Source organism: Felis catus, chromosome E2, assembly GCF_018350175.1.
Source record: "Felis catus isolate Fca126 chromosome E2, F.catus_Fca126_mat1.0, whole genome shotgun sequence".
NCBI lineage: Eukaryota > Metazoa > Chordata > Mammalia > Carnivora > Felidae > Felis > Felis catus.
The window spans coordinates 49,425,839-49,452,566 of record NC_058382.1 but is presented as its reverse complement, the minus strand read 5'-3'; the positions used below and the strand labels follow the sequence as shown (position 1 = coordinate 49,452,566).

General features: G+C 46.3%; 2 protein-coding genes across 10 annotated transcripts in view; one reads left to right on the top strand and one right to left on the bottom strand.

The window, feature by feature from the left end:
• Positions 1–11,977, bottom strand: part of ZNRF1 (zinc and ring finger 1) — a 104,366-nt gene extending 92,389 nt beyond the window's left edge. For 2 of the 3 annotated variants that reach the window (XM_006941741.5, XM_006941742.5), the window contains exon 1: positions 10,921–11,977. In XM_006941741.5, coding sequence (XP_006941803.1) covers positions 10,921–11,344 — 424 coding nt within the window. In that variant the 5' untranslated portion in view covers positions 11,345–11,977. The remainder of the gene's footprint in view (positions 1–10,920) is intronic. The other variant, XM_003998248.6, reaches the window with a different exon arrangement.
• Positions 11,978–22,331: 10,354 nt separating this feature from the next.
• The window catches only part of WDR59 (WD repeat domain 59), a 97,823-nt gene continuing 93,426 nt past the window's right edge, over positions 22,332–26,728 (top strand). For 4 of the 7 annotated variants that reach the window (XM_003998247.5, XM_006941739.4, XM_011290210.4 and 1 more), the window contains exon 1: positions 22,333–22,489. In XM_003998247.5, the coding sequence (XP_003998296.1) occupies positions 22,436–22,489 (54 nt within the window). In that variant the 5' untranslated portion in view covers positions 22,333–22,435. Of the gene's footprint in view, positions 22,490–26,728 lie in introns of all 7 variants that reach the window. The other 3 variants (XM_019820055.3, XR_006590834.1, XM_011290212.3) reach the window with 2 other exon arrangements.

Genomic DNA, 26,728 nt, shown 5'->3' with positions numbered 1-26,728 from the left:
AATGACGCAAATGAAGCTAGAGAGCATAATGATAAACGAAATAAGTCAGAGAAAGACAAATACCATGTAAATTCACTCATATATGTAACTTAAGAAACAGAACAAACAGGGGCGCCTGGGTGGCTCAGTAGGTTGAGCGTCTGAGTTCGGTTCAGGTCATGATCTCGCGGCCTGTGGGTTCGAGCCCCACGTTGGGCTCTGTGCTGACAGCTCGGAGCCTGGAGCCTGTTCCGGATTCTGTGTCTCCTCCTCTCTCTGCCCCTCCCATGCTCATGCTTTGTCTCTCTCTGTCTCTCAATAATAAACGTTAAGAAAAAAAAATTTTTTTTTAATTTTTTTTTTTGAACATTTTTAAATTTTATTTTTGAGACAGAGAGAGACAGAGCATGAACGGGGGAGGGGCAGAGAGAGAGGGAGACACAGAATCGGAAACAGGCTCCAGGCTCTGGGCCATCAGCCCAGAGCCTGACGCGGGGCTCGAACTCACAGACCGCAAGATCGTGACCTGAGCCGAAGTCGGACGCTCAACCGACTGAGCCACCCAGGTGCCACCAAAATTTTTTTTAAAAAGAAACAAAACAAACAAGCAAAGGGAAAAAAAAGAGAGAGAGAGAGAGAGAGAGAGACAGACAGACAGACAAACCAAGAAATAGACCCTTTAATATTAGAGAACAAACTGATGGTTATCAGAGAGGAGGTGGGTGGCGGGGGTGGTTAAAATAGGGGACGGAGATTAAGAGTATACTCATCATTATGGGCACTGGGTGATGCATGGAATCACTACATTGTATACCTGAAACTAATGTAACACTGTATGTTAACTACACTGGAATTAAAATTAAAAACTCAATTTAAAAAGTGACCATCACTTTTACCTTAAGTGTTTCAAACTCCTTAGGCAAAAGATACTTTGTAATTATGGGATCAATTAAAAATGTTGAGCCTACACCATATCACCCAAGAAAAAGTAGTCCGGTCAGGGAAGCAGAGTTTCCTCTTGCTCTTTCCTCATTTCAAGGCCATCTCCGAAGGATGGATCTGTAATCCTACAGGCCTGATAGCTTCAAGGCCCAGAAATCCCCCTCTGAGTCCCTTGTTTGGGCCTTGTTTTCTATTGCTGGTTCTTAGGCATCAAACGCTGACTTCCTGTTCCCCTTTTTTTGAGCTCTGGGGCCTTGGAAGAACTGGTAAGAGGCTTTGAAGAAAAGTACAAAGCCAGGAAAACAGAGTGGAGACAGCTACGACTTTCCAAAGGAAAGCAAATCTTAACACAGTTGTAATAACCTTTCAGACTTTCCTCTGTCTGTAGCTTACATAAGACTGGTTCAGCCACAAGGACTGAAGAGTTGTAAGTCACTGAAGTTGAGAACAGTTAAAACTCAGATTTGGGTGGGCAGAGATGTTGAGGATAGCATTCTGGATGCTGATAGCATAATCCTTGCTAGTTCTAAACTCTTACTATCTCTAGCGTATCCTTTTCAACATCCTACAGAGGGCTGGCTGTATAATGTGTTCACTTTGGGTGTCGTTCTAAACACTTTATTAGACCTAAAATCTTAAGAGCACAGATGACCTCACATGAATCGTCTCCTTGCAAAGTAGTCTCATGGTCAGTGTCAAGTGCCATGGCACCATTTCACAATATAGAAAAAGGAGGCACACTTGTGACTCTTACATTCTCATCATTAGGTCCACAGCCTTCCCTTAACAAGAAAAGTGATGCTCTTCCTGTAAATTGGCCTCAGGGCCTCTGACCCAAGGCCTCAGTTTCATGATCCTTTCACACTACAAAGGTGTTTTAATGAACTGAGTTTGAATGTCAAACTCCAATCTCATTGGTCATGCTACTGTGGCTATTCACTGAGCACAGTCCTCCCCATTCTATTCTGCTGTCCTGCACTTTGAATTCAGGGCTCACTGTCAGCATGGAAAGCACCAGAGTTCTGATATGGCAGCCTCTGGTTATGTTCTACCCAGGGATTTATCATCCACAACCTACTCAAATCCCTCCCCCAACAGCTACCAAAAATTCCCCTGGTGAGAAATGCTATTATGAGAAGGAGTGGCTGCTTTGTGACTCACACTGTTTCATTAAAAAGATTTTTTTTTCAAACAAATTTTCAGTAGAAGAATCCAAAGGTTTTCCAAAGCCACAGCAAAAACAGAACAGCTCACAATACTATTTCTCAAAGGTCTGCCACTTCATAGGCGATTCCTATACCTCAAAATACTGCAGATGCTTAGATTCGCCATCCTTTTATGTTGCACTTGGCCTCCGGGCCGAGAGAGGAGGTAGGGAATAGATGAATTAAACACAGCCAACAAGACTGGGCTGGTCAGATATTAAGGTGGAAGGCAGCTAGTGTGCAAGCCAGCCCTCACCACAGGTATTAGACTTGCCAGAGTTCTCTAGGGCAACCGGCTGCAATGGTATGAATATTTTAGTCAGATCTGACCAGGACTGAGGAAAACTAATAATATATGGTGCACATGCTTGTTATAGTAGTGAGTGGCATTCTAACAAAGTTTCTCTGGAAAGCTGACTTAGATGGCATTATATCTTAGTGGGCGTTAAAAGTGTAAATGATCTAAGTAGAAGAGAACAATTGCACAGAAAGTTAATATTTATGGTAGTCAAGTACTTCATTGGTTTGAGTTGGAATCCCAAGGACTCCCTCAAATCCTTGTAGGATTCCCAGAGTACTTAGGCAAGTGGCGGGATAAAAGAATTCTAATGGCCCTCCCTAAGGAAAAGCACCCTCTTAGCAGGAGAAAAAGGGTTACTGAAGAAGAAACAAGTGCAAATATCTCCAGAGAGTTGAGCAATGTGGGCAAAATGACCAAAATGGCTGGGGTCTAGGGTTTTGGGTTCTCCTACCTCTGTCCCAAATCATTGGGAGACTCCAGATTTAAGTTTCTCCCGCATGCTAACAAATCAACTTTGACCTTAAAAGACATTGTACAGCAGAGGTGACCAATTTTAGAACAACTTCTTGTGAGGTATGACTTATTTAATTATACTTTTAGAGGGCTAAAGGTACTACCGGGGAGAAAGCTGGAGCCAAGCTACGACAAGTCTAATTCACTAAGATAAAGATGACTGCATAATTCCTAAATACAAGGTGAGGTTTCTCCAAAAATCAAGGCACCCTCTTAGAGCTAAAGTCCACATTAAGTCTCTGAGCATGGAGCACTTTTTTTAAAACCCTTTACTCTCAGCAAAAAAATACTTGACTATAACACACACTTAATAATCATTTGGGGGAGGTGAGGAGGACATTTGGTCACCAATGTTGGCTACCATAAACAAGGCTTTAAAAATCACTTAAAATAGCACTGAGTATCAACAGTGTCTGGAGCTCAGAGACATACAAGGGTTAAAACTGTTCCTCATATTTCCTTATGGGTATTTGTGGCTTGGGATAAATTTTATAGAGACAAGATTACTAAAGTGGTGGATCATGCTTCTAGAAAACAGTTTTCAATGACCAGAAAGAAAAGTGGCCCTAGGGACGACAAAGATACTGAAGCCAAATATACACATGAAGAGCCTGAAAAACAGTTTTTCCTTTTGATATTCTCTTTGAGAAGATAAAGGACCACTTGTATTAGGATATAGGAGGAATTTTTAACAAGCACTTGACTAGAACTGCAAAGAAATGATCGCCTACTCTAGCCCTGAAACAGGGTTTAGGAAAGAATTAAGAGTATCAGTGAAGAGTAAGGAGGAAATACCATCCATGTAGCAGCCTCGTGGACAAAACCTTGAATTTGTTCATCCAAGAGAAAAACCGAGGAAGAAGGGAAAATGTCCCATAAGCTGCAATATTCAGACTCTCTCTTACGGAGTAAGGAAGCAAAGATCCTTAGAAATAACAAAGTAATGCTAATCAGTCTTGTAATGAACATACCTTCCCACCACCTGACACAGGTCCTAGTATACTGGAGGCACTCAATAAATACCAAGTGAATAAATAAATGTCTTAGTGCAACAGATCTCCATACGCACACTCAAAAAGTCTCCTACCTTTGGGTCTGCAAGAGAAAAGGAAAAATAGGTATTTTGTCCATCTAAAGTTTGGATTCATTCTAGGATCTTGACTTGTCTAGCTGCTGGCCGGGGATACATAAAAGAGGATACAGCTCCATAAGCCCTTCAATAGCACAAGCAGCCAAAGGCAGCTGTGCCTTAGAATGAAAATCAGGGGGAAGACAAGCACAGAAGGAAAGGAGACATTGCCACAACTCTCTTCTGTTCTGAGCAACTTCAATTCTCAGGACCAAGGCAGCCGGGCTCACGGCTCTCTCCTGGAGAAAAATGCTTAGTTCCATGTAAAAGAAAACCGTCCAACAATGAGCAATGCTCTTGCTGGGTGACGCTACCCTCTGGGAGCAGGTGAAAGAAACATTTGTATGGATCCTGCTTAGGAGATACTTGATCCGTTTAGTAATATTGAGAAGCATGCTAATGAGTGCACCAAAAAAAAGCATTTAGAGTTCTTTCTCTGGGAAGAGAATTTTCAGAATCATTTGTTACAAATTTAGATTCTTGGGTCTCTCCTTAGCTCCACTGAATTCTGGGAGTGAGGTCCAGTCATCTGCACTGTTAACAAACCCCCTAGAGAATACTGGGCAGAGTCAAGTTTGAAAACCCTTTGAACCATTCACAGAAATCAGGGGAGCTTGTTTATGTCTGCCTCCTTCTTGTTATAGACCCAAAGAGGACACTAGAAATTATAATGCCTCCTTTAACTTGGTGTTTACAGGGACTCAGGGAATTCCCCCTTCCTCTTTACTTCCAGCAGAGGAAGGCTGTACTGTCACTTCTAACAACTCCAGGGAGAACTCACTGTAAACAGTCTCATCAAGAGAGAAGCTACCCCAGCTGCTGCTTTAAGATTAAACCTGGCTCAGGGCACCTGGGTCGCTCAGGCGGTTAAGCGTCTGACTCTTGGTTTTGGCTCAGGTCATGATCTCACAGTATATTGGGATCGAGCCCCATGTCAGGTTCTGAGCCCGCAGCACAGAGCCTGCTTGGGATTCTCTGTCTCCCTCTCTCTTTGCCTCTCCCCGGCTCAAGTTCGCAAACTCTCTCTTTCAAAAATAAATAAATAAACATTAAAAAAAGATAAACATTTTTTAAAAGATTTTTAAAAAAGACTAAACTTGGCTCTTTATTTACTTCTCACTTGAAGGTTGTTGGTCTTCAGGTTATTCAATCATACCTACAACTCACCCCTCAAATATCAAGACCAGGAACCCTGGGGCACCTGGATGGCTCAGTCAGTTAAGCCTTAGACTCATGACCTCACAGTTCATGAGTTGCAGCCCTGCGTTGGGCTCTGTGCTGACAGCATGGAGCCTGCTTAGAATTCTCTCTACCTCTCTCTCTGCCCCTACCCCACTCGTGTTCTCTCTCTCTCTCTCTCTCTCTCTCTCTCTCTCTCTCTCGGAATAAATAAACTTAACCACAACAACAACCAGGAACCCAACTGTTGCATTCAAGGATAAACCTTTGTTCTTATGAGAAAAGAAGATTCAGAAGTGAAAACTGCTGGGTCTCTGAGAAGTCCCTTTTCATATTCAAGCCTGTACCCACAGTAATCACTAGAGACAGTCTGATACACACTAGGCCATGACAAAGCTTAGAAAAGAAACAGATGGGAATTTATACTCCTCTAACATTCTAAAAGACTGGGATTAGGGTTTAGGTTTTGAGCTAACTTTGAGATTCTAGTACTATAATCTCAGTGACCCACTATCATTAAAAACACCCCTATTTTAGGGGCGCCTGGGTGGCTCATCAGTTAAGTGCCCAACTCTCAGTTTCAGCTCAGGTCATGATCTTATGGTTTGGTGGGTTTGAGCCCCGCATTAGACTCTGCACTGACGGTGCAGAGCCTGCTTGGGATTCTCTCTCTCTCTCTTTCTCTCTCTCTCTCTGTGCCCCTCCCATACTCATGTTGTCTCTGCCTCTCTCAAATAAATAAACTTAAAAAATATATATTAAAAACAAAAAAACTATTTAAGGGTAAGCAGAAATGAGACTCGTCCATTTAGTTACCACCACTGCTCTATGAATTTGTTTCCAATTCTGAAACTGTCAAAATCGAAATTTAGTTTTATAACCAGATTTGCCAAAATGTTAGTGCCCAATAAGCTTGGGTTGAATATCACATTTGTAAAATACAAAGCATGTTCCTTTTCCCAAAAGGAACTAGAGGTGTATTTCTCTGGTGCGGAGTGGCCTGGCTCAGAGTATTCCTTATGACATATTTGGGGTATGTCTTTGTTTAATAGCAAAATGTACACGTCCCATAAAACAAACACTTTAAGAGTGAAACCACTGTTTCTTCCAACACCCTTCAAACCTCAATGAGGAAGAGTTGACTGTGACCTTCAAGGAATCATCAGCTTCTCAAGGGAACTTTTTTTACTTGATAGAAAATAAGCCCTCATGGTAACAAAGAACTAAAAACTGTGCTTTACTGAAAAATTTTCATTAAGAATAGAACTTTTGCAGAGCAGGAGAGCCATCATGGTCTTTGAAGACCACAGAATGCTTTCCTTCCCCAGAAACCATGTAAAGGACCATGACCTCTCGCACACCTATGGTGAGGCACAGGGAGGCTGTCTGATCCACTCCAATAGGGTTGGCAACTCTCTTTAATTATTTAAGAAGAGACAATTAAATCACTTGAGAACGCCAGCATGGTGGCAAAATAGAATCCATGAGATATCCTGCTAGCACGTTCAAAGATTTATCAAAAGTTACCTTCTATCAGCCCCAGTCGAAGACTTGGTGACAACAGAGAACAGTTGAGATTTTTCTGAATATGCACATGTGTACGTGCACATGGCTAAGAAGCTGGATTGAAACCCTCAGTGACCATTTTATAGCAGGACCCAGAAAATAGGCAACCTCTTCCTTCTAACATGGTGGACCCTCTATGTTTCCCCCCAACATCCAGTAATCCATGTTCTGAGATCAACAGCACCACCAAAAAAGAATGACCAGACCTCCAGAACACCACCCAGAAAACCACTAGGGGGTTAAACACCTTAAAGCAAAATTTACATTTTAATGTGGAAAGAAAGGGACACTAACTCTCGTCTTATAAAGCAGCTCTTCTCAATGGCATTCATTATTATCAACGGCCTGTCGATGTAGGTCAGATTTCAATAGAGAGCACTAGCTTCCATTCTGGAGAAACAGTTCACACAGTTCTAAATCTCTCTGCCCAGCAAATTCTGCAGCGATGAGAGGCAGAGAACTATCAGAGAAGTGCCCCTACAGGAACACCACCTTCCTTTTGTATGTTATTTGGCTTTTGTAAACACTGTCTCATGAGACCCCCACCATGACTCTGAAAGGTAAGCAGGACAGGTGTTATCTCCACCTTACAGGTGACAAAATGGTGACTCTGAGGCTAAATGACTCACTTGCCCACGGTCACAAGTCAGGCAGTTAACTCGCAGTGCAACCAGCAGATGAGCCTAGCCCTGTGACTCGCAGGCCAGTACAATTTCCAGTACACTACCCAGCTTCCCGGTGTTTCAGGATGACAGGCCGTGGAGTGTAATGGTCAGGAGCCCAGGTTCTCACACGGGACACCTACATTCCAATCCCAGCGCTGCCACCTCTTAGCTATTTGACCTTGTGGAGGCTCCTCACCCTCGTCCTGTATCTCAGGCTCCTCACCTGTAAAATGGGAATAAAAACGCCCACCTCTTAGAATTGTTGTGGCAATTAAAAGAGATGATGGACACGGGGCACTCCAATTCATTCACTCGAGAAGTATTTGTGCCAGGCACACACAGCGCAAGAGAGACAACAGTGAGCAAGAGGCACAGCCCTGCTCTCATGAAGCTTAAGACTCAAACTAAACAGAAAAACTAAAAGGATAAATAAAACACTTATAAAGTGTGTTAAGTGCTGTTAAGGTAATAGGTGAGTCACCGGAGAGATTAACATGAGGGAGGCAATTTTTAAGAGTGGCCTCTGAGGAGAAATTTAAGTAGAACTCGAAGGGACCAGAAAGAGCTATCCCATGTACAGAATGGAAGGAAAAGCCTTCCAATTATAAGGGTCACAACCTGGGGAAGTGTAGGAACAGATGCGACGGCTACGTATCCTCACAGGCTTTCGGGAACAACCTTTACAGGCTGACTGCCAAAGATTTCCACATCTATTTTAAAAATAACAAAGATGAGGCTCAAGAGAGGTGATGTGTCTTACCCAAGGTCATAGCTACTCCCAGGAGGGGCCGAGACCCCAGTATCCGACCTCCAGATACAACATCAGCTCACTCTCTCTGAGGAAGCTTCGTGTACATTGAGCTCCCCTACTTATTTCACTGACAACTGTTTTCTGTGCCCATGAAGAGTTCCAAAAGCACCTTAAAAACACAAGCAACAACATCGCATCAACTTCCAGGCATCTACTCAATTGTGCACTGAAATCCTTACGCTTCCACTCTTGTGACACAAGAGCAAAAAGCGCTTGGACCTTACTCAAAAGCTCCAAAATAGAAACAAGTTTCTCCTCTTACAGCAATAAACGAGAGAGGAAAAGGATGTCCTGGAAGGAAGATCCTGTGGCCTGTTCCGGAAAGTGAGACAGAACCACCATTGCACAAAAGTGGAAATATGAAGGTTCACATCAAGTGAACTGCAAAGGAAAAATTGATGATTTAATTTTGAATAAAACAATGAATTCCTAAAGCGGTGGCTTTCAATCAGGGTGATGCCCCCCCCCCCCGCCCCCACTTGAGCATTTGGAAACTTTGCGGAGGCACGTCGTAGGCATGTAAGGCAGGCCATGTCTTACAAAAGGACAGGACGGTCCTACAAGGAATTTCTTACCTGAGGCACCTGACTGGCTCATTCCATAGAGCATGAGTTGGGCATAAAGATTACTTTAAACCACATATATGTGTGTGTGCGGGGGGTGTATAAATAATTTCAAAAAAGAAGGTATTACCCAAAATATTAGGAGCAGCCTCACACACACTTTATTATCAATCCCAAAGGGATTAATATGCCCCAATTTTTCCTGTATTCTCATGGTTCAGTGGCTCTTCCTACCCTCACCACAGCTGGATGAAAAAAATTAAACTCAGGTTTTACAGCTGAAGAGTCTGAAATTTTGGAATCCAACTGTAAGCTCTTAACTCCAACATGGAACCTGGTACCAGGTGGAATAAGGAAATGAAGTTTCTAGTAAGAGACAGATAAGAAATTTTAGCCAAATGCAAACTCCTTTCCCAGACAAGGGTCTATATAACATTACATTTGTTTTGCAACACACAAAATTCTGTGATTTTAGAGAGAATCTTCTTACAGTGTTTTTCAGTTTAAAATCGGATACTAATGACGGTTCTTTCAAAAACTTAACCACCGTCATCTCACAACTATAGCTAAGTCTTTCTGGACCAAATTTTGTGGAGAAAAAAATTTTAATTTCAACATGTCTAAAAATGATCAATGTCTCGAAGTGCCCAAAGCAGTCACACCTTGCATCTCATTCAGAGCAGGAGACTGATGCAGGTCGAGGAAGCTCCAATGATATCTAGAGGTCTGTTCAGGGACTAACATACCATTTTAGCAATTCAAAAGCCACTTGCAAGTGGTACCCTAAGTCAGTCACTATTTCCCCCTCAAAAAATTACTTCACAAATTAAAGTTTATAGAACTGAACCAAAAGCCAACCTATTACCAGAAATTAAAAGATTCCAAAAGTCTACCCTATTTCAACCATAGCTAGAACAGCGATCCAATAGACACATCCTCCAGAAAGCAATCTTTCTTCTTTCTACACAATACCTAGATTTTCTTCACTCTCTCAAAGAAGTCTGAATACGTTAACTTCTTCACTCCAACTTGCCAATTAGCAAATAGCGGCCCCACGCCCTCGTGACCAATTTTCTAGAAGCCTAACCTGGCTTCTCAGGTTAGCTGAGCCGATAGACCTGTTTTCCTCCAGAAGCTCCTGCCGGTGCCTTTTCCGCCCTGCCACTCAGGGCCTGGGAAACCCTCCTCCAGCTTTTTGCTGGCCTGTCACCAGAAGTTCACAAAATGAATTCATCCAGATTCTTTGAATCCGCCTCTTGCCCTGTGATGTACCAACAGCCAGGCAATCAAGTGCCGCCTCCCCATTACGAAAAGATACAGACCACCAGGAAGACCTAGCACTTAGCATGGAGGAGAAGAAAAAAGATGGAGGGATGCGAGAGTCATGGAGCCAAAGCTACTGCATGCAGCACCCGCCACCAGAGCCCAGGTCCTGCAAAGCCTCAGAGGGAGGTTCCCTGGCTAGGCCCTCCATTCAGCAGGCCACACCTGTCTATATGCCAGCAGCCTTCCGGCTGCTCCATTTTTACCAATTCAAACGGATCTCCAGCAGGAGACTGGCAAAACTGGGCACCCCCTTCTCCCAGCGAAAGTGAGAGCCCTAATCCAAACAACACTTGCCCCCAATTTTCTCTCTTTTCACACTCTTTGTTCGAGAGACACTGCTTGGTCAAAGTGGATCCCCCTCGCTGCTAACGGTGAGGCAGGCACAATGCTGCAGTGACAGAGAGGAAGCCTCGAGGCCGACTTGTTACAAGCCAGACAAAACCTCCTTTCTGAGGATGGTGATGCCAATAAACGGGACTTCAATAGGCAGGTTTGGCTCTGCTCATCCACAAGTGAATCAACGCCTGAAGTCCTAATACGCCCGGCTCCGCAGCCTCGCAGGAAGCCTCTTTTCTAGAGGATAGATATCCCATTCATCCCCAGGAACCAAAGGGAAAGCAGACAGATCCAGGTCGCGCACTCCATTTCCAAATCTTCGCAAGCGCGCGGAAGGTCTGGGGCGCCCCGACGCGCCCTCCCTTGCACTCCACCCTCCGAGGCCTCCACCGCCCGCGGACTCACCACTGTGCGAGCTGAACCACCTGGGTGCGATGTGCAGAGGTAGAGCATCCGCCAGCGAGGCTCGGGAGCCTAGGTACAGCATCCCGTCTCTATGGTGACCGCCGCCGGTCTCCTGGTAACCATTGCCATGGGCATAGGTGGAGTCGGACGCAGACCCTCCGCCGCCGGGCGCCCTCTCCGAGTCGCCTGTCCCCCGGGAGGCGGGGGTGTAGAGGCCAAAGGGCACCCCTCCGGCCGTGCTGGGGTCCATGCCCATGCCCGCCACTGAGCTGACCGAGCGGCTGCGCAGCCCCATGGCCCCGCCGCCCGCCCGATAGTGCCCAAAGTGGGGCGCCCCTCCCGGCGGGGGCACGGCGCTGTCATCGGTGGAGACCCCCGGAAAGGGGCCCCGGGAGCGGGCCGCCGTGCTCTGCTTGCCCCCCATGCTCGCCCGGGCCCCGGTGGGGCGGGAACCTGGAGGCCGAGACCCTCCCCCACTTCTCAGCAGCGGGGGGAGGGTTGGGCGAGCATAAAGGGGGAGGGAGTCAAAAAGGAGACCGGGAGGAAAAAAAGGGGAAAAAAAGAAAAAAGGAAAGAAAACCCGCGGGGCGGAAGAGGCAGGCGGGCGGGGATCCCAAACTAAGAATTTAAAACGATCCAAGCCAAACGCATGTTTCCCCTCAAGGTCCAAAGAGGCGCAGTCCGGCGCGGTCTCGGCGCGCCACAGGCCGCCCCCGGGCTCCCGAAAGCCGGGGGAGCCGCAGGGAAGGAGGGAGGGAGGCGGCGGGCGGGCGCAGGGAGGCGCCGGAGGAGGCCGCCCGCCGGACAGGAGGAGGCAGAGGAGGGCTGGGGGCGCCGGGCGCGTCCCCCTCCTCAGGTCGCCGCGACCATGGACGCCGGCCCGGACCCCTCCAGGCCTCGGGCGGGCTGCGGCGCTGGGCGGCCAGGCGGAGCTCGGGAAGCCGCGGTCGCGTCGCGTCGCGCTCTAGCTCCAGCCGCCGCCGGCCCCGCCAGCCGCTCCGCCCCGCTCGGTCCCGGGCTGCGCTCGCCGGCGCTCCTCGCCGCCGTGGAGACAATGGAGGGCGGCAGAGCGCAGGCGCGGCCCGCGCCCCCTCCCCTCCCCCCCGCCGGGTTAACCCCTTCGCGGCCCCTGCGGCGCCGGGCCGCTGACGCCCGGGAGGTCCCCACCCACCCACCCACCCACCCACCCTGCCCGACCGGCCTGTGACCCGAGTGGCCCGAGCCACGGGGTATCAGGAACAGAAGCCAGGCGTCTTTTCAAAGCAAGCACTCTTTAAGTCCCCGAAAATGGCTAATTATCGAGGGGAAACCACCTATGGGAGGAGGGGCGGCGATGGTTCAAGGGGCTGGGAAGGCAACGCCAGGAAGAATGAAAATTACTCGAGACGCCTACCTGGCTCTGAGGGTCACTGGTCAAGCCTCCCTCCCGGCACAAATTTGCCCCCACAGCACCCTCTGGTGGACGTGCTGTCCATTCTTTCGGAGGGTTCCCAACCAGGAACCCCTAAGATCAGGAAGCTAAGCATTTGGGGGATTCTTAGCTGTTTGGGGGTACGGAGCGAACTGGGACACTTTTGATTCCGGATTTTGCTGAGAGTAGATCACAATTTCCTATGTGGGGCTTATGCAATGGGTAGATTCCTTAGCTAAAATGTGATCCTGAAAATCACTAGGTGTACGATAGAGAGTGAAAAGATACAGAAAGGGAGTAAATAACACAGCTAGGACTGGGATTTTAGAAACTTCCTAGTCCAAGGTAGGTCCTCTGTTTGTTTACCTTTTGTTGCAACATGCACCATAGTGGGATACAGTGGGTACTCAATAAATGTATGTTGATCAAGTCTGCATTTTGCAACATATCTCTGACATATCCACATCCATCCATCCATCCATCCATCCATCCGTCCAACAACTATTTTTCAAGTGCTGGGTGCTGGCTATAAGCATCACCCAGTCCCTCGCCTGACTTCCTTGCTCTAAATGTCCCGAGATACTTCCACATCAAGGAGCCAAGACGGTGTAGAGAGATATTAAAAGAAAACCTCCAAAAGAAGAGCTGGTCTGTCATAGTTCTTGACTGTCCCAGTGTGAGCAGTTTAGAAAGAAACAAAAGGAAGACTATTTATTTGCAAGCATGGAGTGCTTCGGGTGAGCAGAAAGCCCTGCAGAAGGAAGTGGAGAATTCTGCTGGAGAAATGAACATAGGAAAAAACAAGGTGTTCCAGTACCCAAGAAATTATCTGTAAGTGCCTAAATAAGGAATCTGTGCACACCTAAGATCCAAATGAGTATCTGAAGGAAAATTAGAAAGCTTAAATTTGAGGTGCCTGGCTGGCTTAGTCAGTAGAGCATTGTGACTCTTGATCTCAGGGTTGTGAGTTCAAGCCCCATGTTGCATGTAGACATTATTTTTTAAAAGTAAAGTCTAAAAAAAAAAAAAGAAAGAAAGGAAAGAAAGCTTACATTTAACCCAATTTTCTCCCTGAAGAGAGATATGGTAACAGAGGAGGGGTGGTACAGTATTGTGCAGAAAAAGATACTAGATCCCTTGATAGATCTCTACTGGGGAGTTAAACTCACAATCAATAAAGATGGTAATTATCTAAGTAGCTTTTGATTTACCTATGCATTCAACACTTTTTGAGTATATCAGACAAAATGTGAATGTCTGGTAAGTGCCAGGCACTGTCCTAGGTTCTGGGACACAGTAGAGAGCAAGATGGATGGAGTCCTTGTCCTCACAAAGCTTCAGAAGGACCAATTCACACTCACTAGGATGGCTAGAGTCAAAGAAGACAAATACAAGTGTTAGTGAGATGTGTAGACATTGGAACCCTGATACCTTGCTGGTGGGGATGGAAAATGGTACAGCCGCTTTAGAAAGCAGTCTGGCAGTTCCTCAAAAGGCTTAAACAGAGTTACCATGGGACCCAGCAATTCCACTCCTATGTATACTTCCAAAAGAAATGAAAACATAGATTCACAGAAAAGCTTGTACATGAATGTTCACAGCAGCACCATTCAAAATAGCTAAAAAGTGGAAACAACCCAATCGTCCATCGCCTGCTGGATGGATAAAGCAAATGTGGTATACCTATGCAGTGGGCTATTATTCAGCCATAAAAAGAAATAAAGTGCTGATGTGTGCTACACCATGGATGAACCTTGAAAACATTACACTAACAAAAAGAAGCTAATCACAAAAGACCACATACTGTGTGATTCCACTTATGTGAAATTTCCAGATTAAGCAAATCCACCGAGACAAAAAGGTTAAGGGTTGCCAGAGCCTAGGGGGGTTGGTGAGGATGGAGAATGACTACTAGCAGATTTCCTTGTGGAGGGATGAAAGTGTTCTGATTTAAATGATGGTTGCACAACCTTGTGAATATACTAAAAACCCCTGAATTATACATTTGAAAGGGTGAATTTGATGGTATGTTCATTACAGTGCGTTACCGTACGAAGTGTTGAAATATTGAAGTAAGCAGTGACAATACAGTGTGACAGATAAGCCGAGGACAGGGCCTGGCTTGTGGTTAGCACTCAAATATTTGTCAAATGAATGAGTGAATGATGAAGTGCTGTCAGAGTGAAAGAACATGGCGCTGATGGAAGGGGATGGGCACCAACACAGATTTCCCAGCCAAGGCTGAAAAGATGAGCTGGTGATTAGCCAGAGGATGGGGTTGCAGGGGGAGAACTGTGTTTCAGGAAGACAAGAATGTTCCAAGCAAAGGGAACAGCATGTTAGAAGTCCTAGGAGCATGGCATCTTCAAGGAACCAAAAGCAGCTGGAGGGCTGATATGAGAGCATATGGGAACCAAAGACGAAGCTGGTCCCTCAGGGGTAAACAAGAGGGTCCTAGGAGCCATGGTCAGGAGCGTGGGTCATATCCTGAGGGGACACAGACTCTGGGAAGATTTATCAACCTCATTATCATTAACAAGAATAAATGCTGGGGCACATGAGTGGCTTAGTCAGTTAAGCCTCTGATTCTTGATTTCTGCTCAGGTCATGATCTCACAGTTCCTGGAATGAAGCCTTGCATTGGGCTCTGCGCTGGCTGGCAGCACAGAGCCTGCTTGGGATTCTCTCTCTCTCTCCCTCTCTCTCTGGCCTCCCCCAGCTCTCTCTCTCTCTAAGTAAATAAACATTTAAAAAATAATAACGGCCAGTGATTATTGAGCACTGAAGATGCCAAGACTTGAAAAATTAAGAAACTTGCCCCCTTCCCACATAAAGATCTCAGTTTTTATATTCATAAAGATACCGGATGGAAACATGAAACAGCATGATGTTGTCCCCTGGGGGTGGGCAGTGGGAACTGAATAGCTGGCTGACAGGATGGATGACAAATATTTGTTTCATTATATACGTTTTTGTATTTTGGTATGTGAGCCATGTAACTTGAGAGAGACAGAGAGACAAAGTATACACATGTGCATTAAAGTCACACAGCTCACAGGACCAGAGCTGAACTTCTAGGCTTAACAGGGAACGTGCTCATCAAGGACTCTTTGGATGACAATTTCATTTTCTCTGTATGCTTGCCGACACGGTGAAAAAAGAGTAGATCTCTTTAAGAGCTCTATTTCTTTTTGTAAATTAAGAATGGGGCGCCTGGGTGGCTCAGTTGGTTAAGTCTGACTCTTGGTTTCAGCTCTGGTCATGATCTCACAGTTTCATGAGTTCGAGCCCCACGTTGGGCTCTGTGCTGGCAGCAAAGTCTGCTTGGGATTCTCTGTCTCCCTTGCTCTCTGCCCCTCCCCAACTTGCACTGCCTCTGTCGCTCTCAAAATAAATAAACAACAACAACAAAAAAAATAAATGCATTTTTTAAAAAAGAATTTGCCCTTAAGGTTTATATTCCAGTCTAGTGATTATGATAGGCCAGTCTCTCTCACATCTGGCACCACAGAACAGCTGGGAGCTTGAAGGGCAAAAGTGAAGCCTCTCTCTCCTCTCTGCAGCGAGATGACCTTAGGCTTAGGTGCCCTGTGGGACTCTGACCAGCAGCCTTGCTCAGGCGATGCCCTTGTTACCTCCTTGCGCACTTATTAAATAACAAATTTCCTTTTAAATTAAAATATTAAAACACAGAGCAGGGAAAGTGCTTCATTCAGTAGCTTGACTCTACCCTTTCCATCTTAGGGAGAGTGACTCATGGCATAACAACAGGCATCCACGGAGACCTGCAGCCTCAGATTAGTTTCGTTTTGTCATTTGTTGCATGGAGAGTCCAGTACGGGTTTTGCTGCAAGTTTCTCCTGTGGGTTCCTGGTTTAGAGTTAATGCGTCCGGGGAGGCGTCAAGTCATTTCGGATGCTCTCAATGCAAGGATACCAGATGCAGAAATGGCCCCAGCTAGATTTAGGACTCTTGTGTTACTATTTTTTATCTTCATGCTCTCACTGACCCTGGGTGAGCCGCTTCCTGGCTCTCCTTCAGCTGTGAAACAGGGTTAATAAACCACTGACCCACCTACCAGAACTGTCAGGAGAAAGGGTTGATAAAACTGGGGTTGCCAAAGCCCGCAAATGCCAGTGCATAACACTGCTGCAAAGCCCCAGTTTCAAACATCTCCGGAAGAATGTAAGTCTGGGAGGTTCCTGAAAGGTTCAGAAAATGAAGGAAATAGCTTGCTGGGGCCTGCTCCTGGGAAGCCTTAGGAAACCTGTGGCCTCCTTCCTCTCTGTCTCCATGCGCCATGGCTTTGGAGGGAGCCCCCAGCACCTCCTCTGGCGGGGTGCAGGATAAGTGTCTCCCAGTAAGAAATTTCCTCCCAGACCTCTCAGAGCTTTTTACATTTTTATTATTTTACTTGAAAGGGAAACCTCAGAGAAGCCAGGGTAATAGGCAACCAAATGCACACAGCGAGGAGCAGGAGCATGTGTGCACGTCCACAAATATTTGTTGATTGATGGAGAGGAAAATTACTAGTGGGGCTCAGGGCAGGATTTCAAGATTCCCAGATGTAAAGGGACTGAGGGGTTGGCTAACTCCACATTCTGCAAAAGAGGCAGCACGAGACTAGAAAGATAAAGGGTCTGAGCTCAAACTCACAAGGCTAGTTGCTGATAACAGCCAGCCAAAGCCCTGGATTTCTGGGTTGACCACGTACCCTGCCTTCCTGTGGTGTGGCTAGCAAGTGACCTTCTGAAAAGACCTTGCTTGGTGATAAGAGCCCTGTGGCCTGGTCAGCAAGCTGAGATCTACTTGACGAGGGACCCCCAACCGTCTCCCAGTCTCTAATTCAGATAGGACATTCATATGCGGATCTCAAAGGCACACAGCAATCAAGAAGCAGCCAGAGAGCTCTAGATTTAGCTCCAGAGTCCCCCACTCTTTTTGTGATGACAGTATGGATGGGAGTCAGAAAAAGGAAGGGCCCCAGGGGGCAGTATGAAAGTTTCTCATGCTCATGCTCCCTCTCTCTGGGTGGGCTCATTCGGTTAAGCCTCCTTCTTTGGCTCAGGTCGTGATTTCATGGTTTGTGGGTTTGAGCCCCGCGTTGGGCTCTGTGCTGACAGCTCAGAGCCTGGAGCCTGCTTCGGATTCTGTGTCTCCCTCTCTCTCTCCATCCCTCTTTCCCACCCGCTCACTCTCAAAAATAAATAAACATTAAACAAATTTTTTTTTTAATTCTACCGGGGCTTTTTTTTCACATTAAGAAAGAAGACATTGAGAGAACAGAGGGCACCAAGGACTTGGAACCCAAAGTACTTTCTGCGCCTACAAATCATGACCAGCAGGTTTTGAAAACTAGACACATGTGAACTAAAGAGGCGGGCATGGAGAAGGGTTGCAGAAGTGCTCGGGGCAATTGTAAGGGCAATCCTACCAGTTGTAATAGGAAATATTACCACGCTACATATAGACAGAAAGCTTTGGAATACCTATATCTCTATCTCTACCTGTATCTCTTTATCCAAAATAAAATTCAAATGCCCAAGCAGGGCCTTCCTCACCAGCCCTTTCCAGCTTTTCCAGCTGTACTTCTTGCTACAACCTGCCACATACCCTAAGTTGTAGCTATACCTATTTGCTAATCACTTATTTAGCACCTATTTATTGAGCGCCTACTATATCCAAAGCTACAGGCAAATAAACAAGACTATGGCACGTTAGATGAGTGAATTCACTTATTCCTACGTGATGGCATGTGCATGCCTAGAATGTACTCTTTTTTTTTTTAAGTTTGTTTGTTTGTTTATTTATTTATTTATTTATTTATTTATTTATTTATTTATTTATTTTGAGAGACAGAGAGTGAGGGAGGGGCAGAGAGAGAGAGAGAGGGAGAGAGAGAATCCCAAGCAGGCTCCGTGCTCTCAGCCCAGAGCTGGATGAAGGGCTCTAATTCACGAACTGTGAAGTCACAACCTGAGCCCAAATCAAGAGCTGGAAGCTTAACCCACTGAGCCACCCAGGCGCCCAGAGAAAGTATTCTTTATCTTTCCTTCTCTCTGGCCTTGAACCTTGTTTGCAGTTTTTTTCCCTTCCCGGCCTGGTGAGCTGAGGCCCTTCTCTCCAGAGCAGTCTTTGGCCTTTTCTGTGATAGAGATTTGGGAGGAAACTGGGAAGCAAGAAGAAAGGCCAAAGCGGGAGGATGAAGGCCAGGGCTGGAGGAGTTTTTTAAGGGCTACAGTGTGTGAGAATAAGGAATAAATGGATAGGAAAGAAGGCAAAGGGTTTTAAAGAGAAGGAATGGTGATTCTGTGTCCCTTTGTGGGCGTAAAGAGTTACAAGTAAAGACCTTGAAATTACTTTTGGTTTCAGTTTCGCAGAAGGCATCCTTTTGACCTAGACAGTACTCTAGGGACATGACTTTATATGCTTTTCCCATTCTTGCACAAATATGGAGTGTCCTGTATGTGTAGTCACCATACAAGACTGAACGAAACAGATCTGGTCCCTCTCTTCCCGAAGCTTGAAAAAATTAAATAAACAAATATTGAATTGCAAATTGTGATGTGTATTTTGAAGGAAAAGAAAGAAGCACAGCTTCGTGAGTGTTTTTTGGGGAATTCCTTTATCTTTGGAAACACATCTCCCCTCTTCACACTTAAGGGTCTTTGTTCACACTTCCGGCCCTAAAATACTTCTTTTGATAGTGTATTCTACCAAAACGCTAATATTATACTGAAAAGCTTAAACGTCACCTTGTTCAGGATGCCGTGTCAGGTTTCTTCTTTAGGCTGTCCTCTCCTGCCATGTTGCTTGCAAGTCTCATAAAACCCAATTCAGGGGTGCCTGGGTGGCTCACTGGGTTAAGCATTTGACTCCTGATTTGGGCTCTAGTCTTGATCTCACGGTCTGTGAGTTAGAGCCCCGCCTTGGGCTCCATGCTGAGAGCACAGAGCCTGCTTGGAATTCTCCCTGTCTCTCTCTCTCTGCCTCTTCTCTCTTTTTTTTTTTTTTTTAAGATTTATTTATTTTTGAGACAGAGAGAGACAGAGCATGAATGGGGGGAGGGTCAGAGAGGGAGGGTAGACACAGAATCTGAAACAGGCTCCAGGCTCTGAGTGGTCAGCACAGAGCCTGACGTGGGGCTTGAACTCACGGACTGCGAGATCATGACCTGAGCTGAAGTCGGATGCTTAACCGACTGAGCCACCCAGGCACCCCTCTCTGCCTCTTCTCTACTAATGTGCTCTCTCTCTCTCTCTCTAAAAATAAAGAAGCATGAAAAAAATTCAGGGGGCACCTGGGTGGCTCAGTCAGTTGGGCGTTTGACTTCGGCTCTGGTCATAACTTCGGCCTGCATTGGGCTCTGTGCTGACAGCTCAGAGCCTGGAGCCTGCTTTGGATTCTGTGTCTACCTCTCTCTCTGCCCCTCCCCCACTTACACTCTGTCTCTGTCTCTCTCTCTCTCTCTCTCAAAAATAAACATTAAAAAAAAATTGGGAGGGGCGCCTGGGTGGCTTAGTCAGTTGAGCATCCGACTTTGGCTCAGGTCATGATCTCACAGCTTGTGGGTTCGAGCCCTGCGTCGGGTTCTGTGCTGACACCTCGGAGCCTGGAGCCTGCTTCTGCTTCTGTGTCTCCCTCTCTCTCTGCCCCTAACCCACTTGCATTCTGTCTCTGTCTCTCTCAAAAATAAACATTAAAAAAAAATTAAAAAAAAAAATTGGGGCACCTGGGTGGCTCAGTTGGTTAAGAGTCTGACCTTGACTCAGGCCATGATCTTGAGGTTCACGTGTTCAAGCCCCATATGGAGGTCTCTGCTGTCCTAATGGAACCTGCTTTAGATCCTCTGTCCCCTCCTCTCTTTGCCCCTACCCCTGTGTGTGTGCGTGTGTGTGCGTGTGTGTGTATACACACACACACGCACACACACGCACACACACGCACGCACACGCATGCGCGTTCACTCCCTCTCTCTCAAAACTAAGTAAACACTAACAACAACAGCAACAACAATAATAGGGTCGCCTGAGTGGCTCAGTAGGTTGGATGTCTGACTCTTGATTTCAGCTCAGGTCATGATCTCACGGTTCCTGGGATTCAGCCCTGCATGGGGCTCCATGCTGTGAGCATGGAGCCTGCTTGGGATTCTCTCTCTACCTCTCTCTCTGTCTCTCTCTATCCCTTCCTCATGTGCTCACTCTCCCTCTCCCTCAAAATAAATAAAGTTAAGGAAAAAAAAAAACACAACAAAAAACCCTATTTATTCTCCAAACTGTGTACCTGTTGTACTGAGACCAACTCTCCCACTTTGTCTGGACTGAAGGGATTCCTGGGCAAGTTGGTCACCCTAATTTGTTGATTTTGTCAGTCTTCTCCATTATATCCAACACTCCAGAAGGAAAGGTGATCCTTCTTATCTCTATTCATGCCGGGACTTGTACCTAGAAATAGTGATAACATTAACAACAATAGTAGTTTACACTTGAGTATTGACTATGTTCCTGGCCCTGTGGTTAACTCCTTACAAGAACCAAACAGAAGTAGGTCATTTCTCCTTTCTTTCTTTTTTTAATATATTTTTTCCTTTCTTTCTTTTTTTAAATATATCTTTTTAAATATATTTTTGAAAGAGGGACAGACAGAGCATGAGTGGGGGAGGGGCAGAGAGAGAGGGAGACACAGAATCGGAAGCAGGCTCCAGGCTCTGAGCTGTCAGCACAGAGCCCAATGTGGGGCTCGAACTCACAGACTGTGAGATCATGACCTGAGCCAAAGTCAGATGCTTAACCGACCAACCTTCCCAGGTGCCCCCATTTCTCCTTTCTATAAAGAAATTGAAGCTAAGCCAGTTAAGCCGGGATTTGAGAGGGTGGGACGAAAGAGGAGCACCTAATCACCACTCACCATATCAGCACAGTGGTTCTCAAACTCTTTGTCAGGACATCTTTACACTCTTAAATATTATTAAGGACCCTCCCTACCAAACTTTCATGTGGGCTGTATCTACTGAAAGTAACTATTAGAAGTTAAAACCAAGGGATGCCTAGATGGCTCAGTTGGTTAAGCATCTTACTCTTGGTTTTGTCTGTGGTCGTGATCTTATGGTTTCGTGAGACAGAGCCACGCGTCGTAGAGCTCTACTCTGAAGGTGTGGAGCCTGCTGTAGATCATCTCTCTGACCCTCCCTTGCTCATGCTCTCTCTCTCTTTCTCTCTCTCAAAATAAATAAATCAACATTAAAAAAATTAAAACCAGGAATTTAACATATATTATTTCATGATTTCACTTGAACATTAATGTGCATTATTAATGATACATTTTGTAAGTAAAAAATACCTGTATCCTAAAACGAAAAAACTCTGGTGCAAAGAGTGGCAGATCTCTTTAACGTCTGGCTTAAGAGCAAACCTCTATTCTCACATCTGCTTATGTTGTTTACTATATACCACATAGCTTCTGGAAAGAAAGTGAAAAAGGCAAATAACTTCCTTAGTACGATTATGAAAAATGTTTCACCTTTGGAGACCCCCTGGGGTCCCTGGTCACTTTGGTAGGTGCTGCTGTTTCATATGAAAAAAAAATCGTGCCTTCGGACTTATCAATGCCTTTACTGGCGGCCTCAGGAGATGAGGTAAATCTTTGGTTTGCGCGAATGCCGGGTTTTGGTTCGCCGGGGCCCTACTGGGGGACACCCGCGAGGAGACAGGGAGGACAACACGCGCCTCCCCTCGCCAAATCCTAACTCGCTAGCTCTCCGCGAGTAACCCACGCGCCGCTCACCCTTGGACTACGACTCCCGGTAGAGCTTGCGACAGGGGGCGTGTACCCGCAGCTGCGGGGAGCGTGGGTCACTCAAGCCGAGGGACGGAAATGGAGGGGGCGTGTCTGTTTGGGGTAGGCGCCGTGCCGCAATTGGAGGAGCCGAGGAGAGGGGGCGGAGCCTGCGTTTGGGTCAGCCAATGGTTTGAGGTCAGGCGGAAGAGGGGGACGGGGCGTGGCAGGGCTCACTCGCGGGCTGCGTGGGGCTCACCGAGCCCGGGAACGCAGGTTTCGGGGGGGTGGGAACGCGCAGCCCTGGGGCCGGGGCGGCTGCGTGCGGAGATGGCGGCGCGATGGAGCAGCGAGAACGTGGTGGTAGAGTTCCGCGACTCCCAGGTGAGCTGGGGGCCAAATGGAGCCTTCTGGGCATGCGCCCTCCGTGGTTCCCCTCCCCCACGTTGCCGAGTCCGTCTTGGGGGTGCCAAGGCTATCCTCTAGCCCCCTCTGGGGAATTAGGTTAGGGTTGACCCGGAGCTGTCAGACCCGAGCGGACGAGGGGAGCCTTGATGACCTTTGGGGGCGGTTGGGGCGATCGCGGATGGGGTATCGGGATTCCCCGCGGTAGTCCGGGTAGTAGGGTCGGCCTTGGGACACCGAAGCGCAGAGATTGAGCGCGAGTGACTGCTGAGGGAAGGCTTTCCCAGACCAGGGTGGTGAGGAGAGGGTATGCTCCCCGAGGCCCCGGGACTCGAGGCTTAGTGACTTTGGGTGAGCCGCACAACTTCTCTGAGCCTCAGCTGCGTGGCCTTAACCTTGCCTCACAGGACTTTGGAGTGGATTCGATGAAAAGAAAAACAAGACTGCGTGTAAAGTGCCTGTTTCTGCAACGAAGCTTTTAAGTGGTTGCTGATGGTAGAATAGTGAAAGTATTATATACAGAGTAGGAGTGTGCGCTGCACGCATTGCTCGGGTTCGAATCTGGGCTGAGCCCTAGAATCCCGGCTTAGCCCTAGCCGGTCATTCCCCCTCAGCGTATGAGTTTTCTCACCTGTGAGAAGGTGCGAGTCGTTCCTACCTCCGTAGGGTTGGCGTGAGAATTTTATATTTAGAATATGTGGCACCGTGACGGGCACGTGGTAAGCCTCCAGGAACAGGAACGTTAGCACTTACTAAAGAGATTTTTACCGTTTTTCTATGTCGTGCCTTCCTAATGCCTGGCCTTGTGCTAAGCGACTTGTCTACATTTTCTTTTTCTAATTCATGAAGGAACCAAGATAAGTAGATGTTATCCGATATTATCCCCCTCCCCCCCACCTCTTTTTTTCCCCAAAGGAGGAAGATGGTCTCCGTTTGGGTGATCTCAAGTGACTTGGCCAAGGCCTCCCATTATGTTGGCCAGATTGGCATTTGAATGCAGGCATCCGGCCCCAGGAATCTTGTTGGGTTCATTGCACTACTTTGCTTCGGTCTGTAGGAATCTGTCATACAGTCATTCCACAATAAATATCCCATTTCCCCTACTCCATCACCCAGGACAGGGTCTTGGTGATTCTCCATTTATTCAACAAATATTTATTGATTACCTTCTGTGGGCCAGGCTTTCATTCATAGATTGATTCAACAGGAATTTATTGAGCCCTTGCCTGGGGCACAGCGCACACTGTATCAGTACTCAGGTGAATTATACTGAAGGGAACTCTGGATTACATCAAGGGGTGATGTGGTTTCTTCTTTCTAAAACTCCATCCCTTTTTTTTTTTTTTTGCCATAAAGATTAATGAGTGTAGGAGCCACCCACCGCTTTGCTCTGTGGTCCCCTCTGATACATAGGCCCCAGGGAGAATTTGAGCCGCAGCGTTTGGATTAAAGGTTTCTGAGACATTTTGCACTGTCAGCACGGTGTCTTGGGAGGCCTGCTGTCCCCAAGGGAGGCGCCAGACTCCTAGGGAAAAAGAAGTGTACTCCTGTTGCCCTCCTTGTTAATTGCTTTCACGGGGACTAACAACAGTCATGTATGGTACCTCTGAGCCTGCTAATTTGGAAGCTACTAATCTGCAAATGCTTTAATTCTCACTGAAACCCAGGTAGTCCCACCCCTCCTTCTCTATGGAGATGTAATTGAAGAGGCCTGCTGAGAGGGTGCTGACACATATATTAGGATGTATGAGGTAATATCAAATAATTAAATCTGAACAGCAGTTGTCATAGAAAGAGAACAAAGTAAATTGGGCAATTTAACTGCCTTGCGGGAGCTTCTCTTTTTCTTTTTATATTTTTCTATTCGTTTGGAAAGGTGCAACCTAGTTTGAATTAGTAGGGTTTTGTGGTTGTTTCTGGTGGCAACGGGGAGGGATCTGGACCTGCTTTATTAACTGTTTCATTCAGACAGAAAAAATCAAAACTCTTCACATTGTGTTTTTGAAAAGGAAAGCCAGAACAATAAACTTTTCAAAACACCCTGCCTCTTTTAAAAATAGTTTTTTAGGGGCACCTGGGTGGCTCAGTTGGTTGAGCATCTCACTGCGGCTCAGGTCATGATCTCATGGCTTGTGGGTTTGAACCCAGAGTTGTGGTCTGTGCTGACAGCTCAGAGCCTGGAGCCTGCTTTGGATTCTGTGTCTCCTCTTTCTCTGCCCCTCCTCTGCTCTCTCTCTCTCAAAAATAAATAAACATTAAAAAAAATTTGTTTTTAAATTGTTTTTTAAAAACTTAAAGCATTTTGGTTTTTCAGAGAAAACCCCCGGCCTGAAAGGTGAAACTTTTTTTTTTCTTTAAAAGAATTGTTTGGAATTAAGATTTTTTTTTCTTATTTAATGTTTATTTATGTTTGAAAGAGAGAGAGAGAGCATGAGCGGGGTAGGGGCAGAGACAGAGGGAGACACAGAATCTGAAGCAGGCTCCAGGCTCTGAACTGTCAGCACAGAGCCCCATGTGGGTTTCGATCTCATGAACCATGACATCAAGACCTAAGCTGAAGTCGGACCCTCAACCAACTGAGCCACCCAGGTGCCCTGGAATTAAGTTCTTTATTGATGGTAGTCTCTTTATGATATTCTTTTATTGAATTGTTAATTTTTATTTATTTTTTGCAGTTTTTATTTATTTATTTTGAGAGAGAGTGAGAGAACCCATGCACATGCGTAGTGCAGGTGGGGCGGGGGGGGGGGGTGGGGTGGGAAGAGAATCCCAAGCAGGCTCAGCACTGTCAGTGCCCAGTCCGACGTGGGGCTCGAACTCACAAACCATGAGCTGTGAGATCATGACCTGAGCTGAAATCGAGTGTCAGATGCTTAACCAGCTGAGCCACCCAGGCGCCGCAGATGAAACTCTTTTTTTCACATTTTCTACAAGAGTCATGCACTTTATAAAACAACGCCTTGAGATGTCCCTGTCACTGATCAGTAGTAAAGAACCTGTGGTTCTTGGCAACTGCTCCGAAGTGATCCCTGGAATCGATGAGTGTTAAGACTGTAAGAAAACTTAGAGATAACTTTCTAGAGCAACACCGTCCAGTAGAATTTTCTGTACTGATGGAAATGTGACCGTTGAGTACTTGAAATGGGGCTAGGGCAACCAAGAAATTGCATTTTTAATTTAATTAAAATTTAATTAATAGACATTTAAATAGCCACTTGTAGCTAGTAGCTATGCTCTTGCATTGGAGATGAAATAGTTTCACTCTCAAAGACATAAGATGGTGGAATGTGCAGTTCACAAGCTCTAAACCAACGGGAAGAGCAGAAACAGTTCAGAATAGGAGTTTGATGAAGACAGGAATCCAAACCCATGGCAACAGTTTGCCTAATGTCTCTGCTTTGGCAGCCATGAGGTGTCTAAAACTCAGTATTGCAAGGTAGTTGGACATACTCAGCACCACTTTACCTGCATCCCGGCTTTTTGCTTCCTTCCACTTCATCTTCCGCAGAGCCGAGTGGTTTTTTTAAAGGCTTTTATTTTATTTTGTTTAAAAAAATTTTTTTAAATGCTTTTTATTTTATTTTTGAAAGAGCGAGAGAGAGACAGAGCGTGAGCAGGGGAGGGGCAGAGGGAGACGGAGACACCGAATCCAAAGCAGGCTCCAGGCTCCGAGCTGTGAGCACAGAGCCTGACGCCAGGCTCGAACTCACGAACCTCAAGATCATGACCTGAGCTGAAGTCAGACGCTTAACCAACTGAGCCACCCAGGTGCCCTTAAAGGCTTTTCTTTTTTTTTAAGTTTATTTGTTTATTTTGAGAGAGAGAGAGGGTGTGCGCTCATGAACAGGAGAGGGGCAGAGAGAGAGGGAGACAGAGAATCCCAGGCAGGCTCCAAGTAATCAGCACGGGGCTCGTACTCACAAACCGTGAGATCATAAGCTGAGCTGAAATCAAGTGTTAGATGCTTAAATTGCTGAGCCATCTAGGCTCCCCCAGAGTGTTTTTTTTTTTTTAAACCAAGTTTATTGAAGTATAGTTAATATACAATTCCCCCTTTTCAGTGTAAAATTTGTTGAGTTTGGCCACTGTACGTAGTCCTGTAGCCACCACCACAATTAAAATACAGAACCCGCCACACAGTTCCCCGGTGCCCCTGTGTAGACGGTCATAGCACCGCCCTCTGGCAGCTGCTGAGGTGGTTTATGTAAGACAAGGATT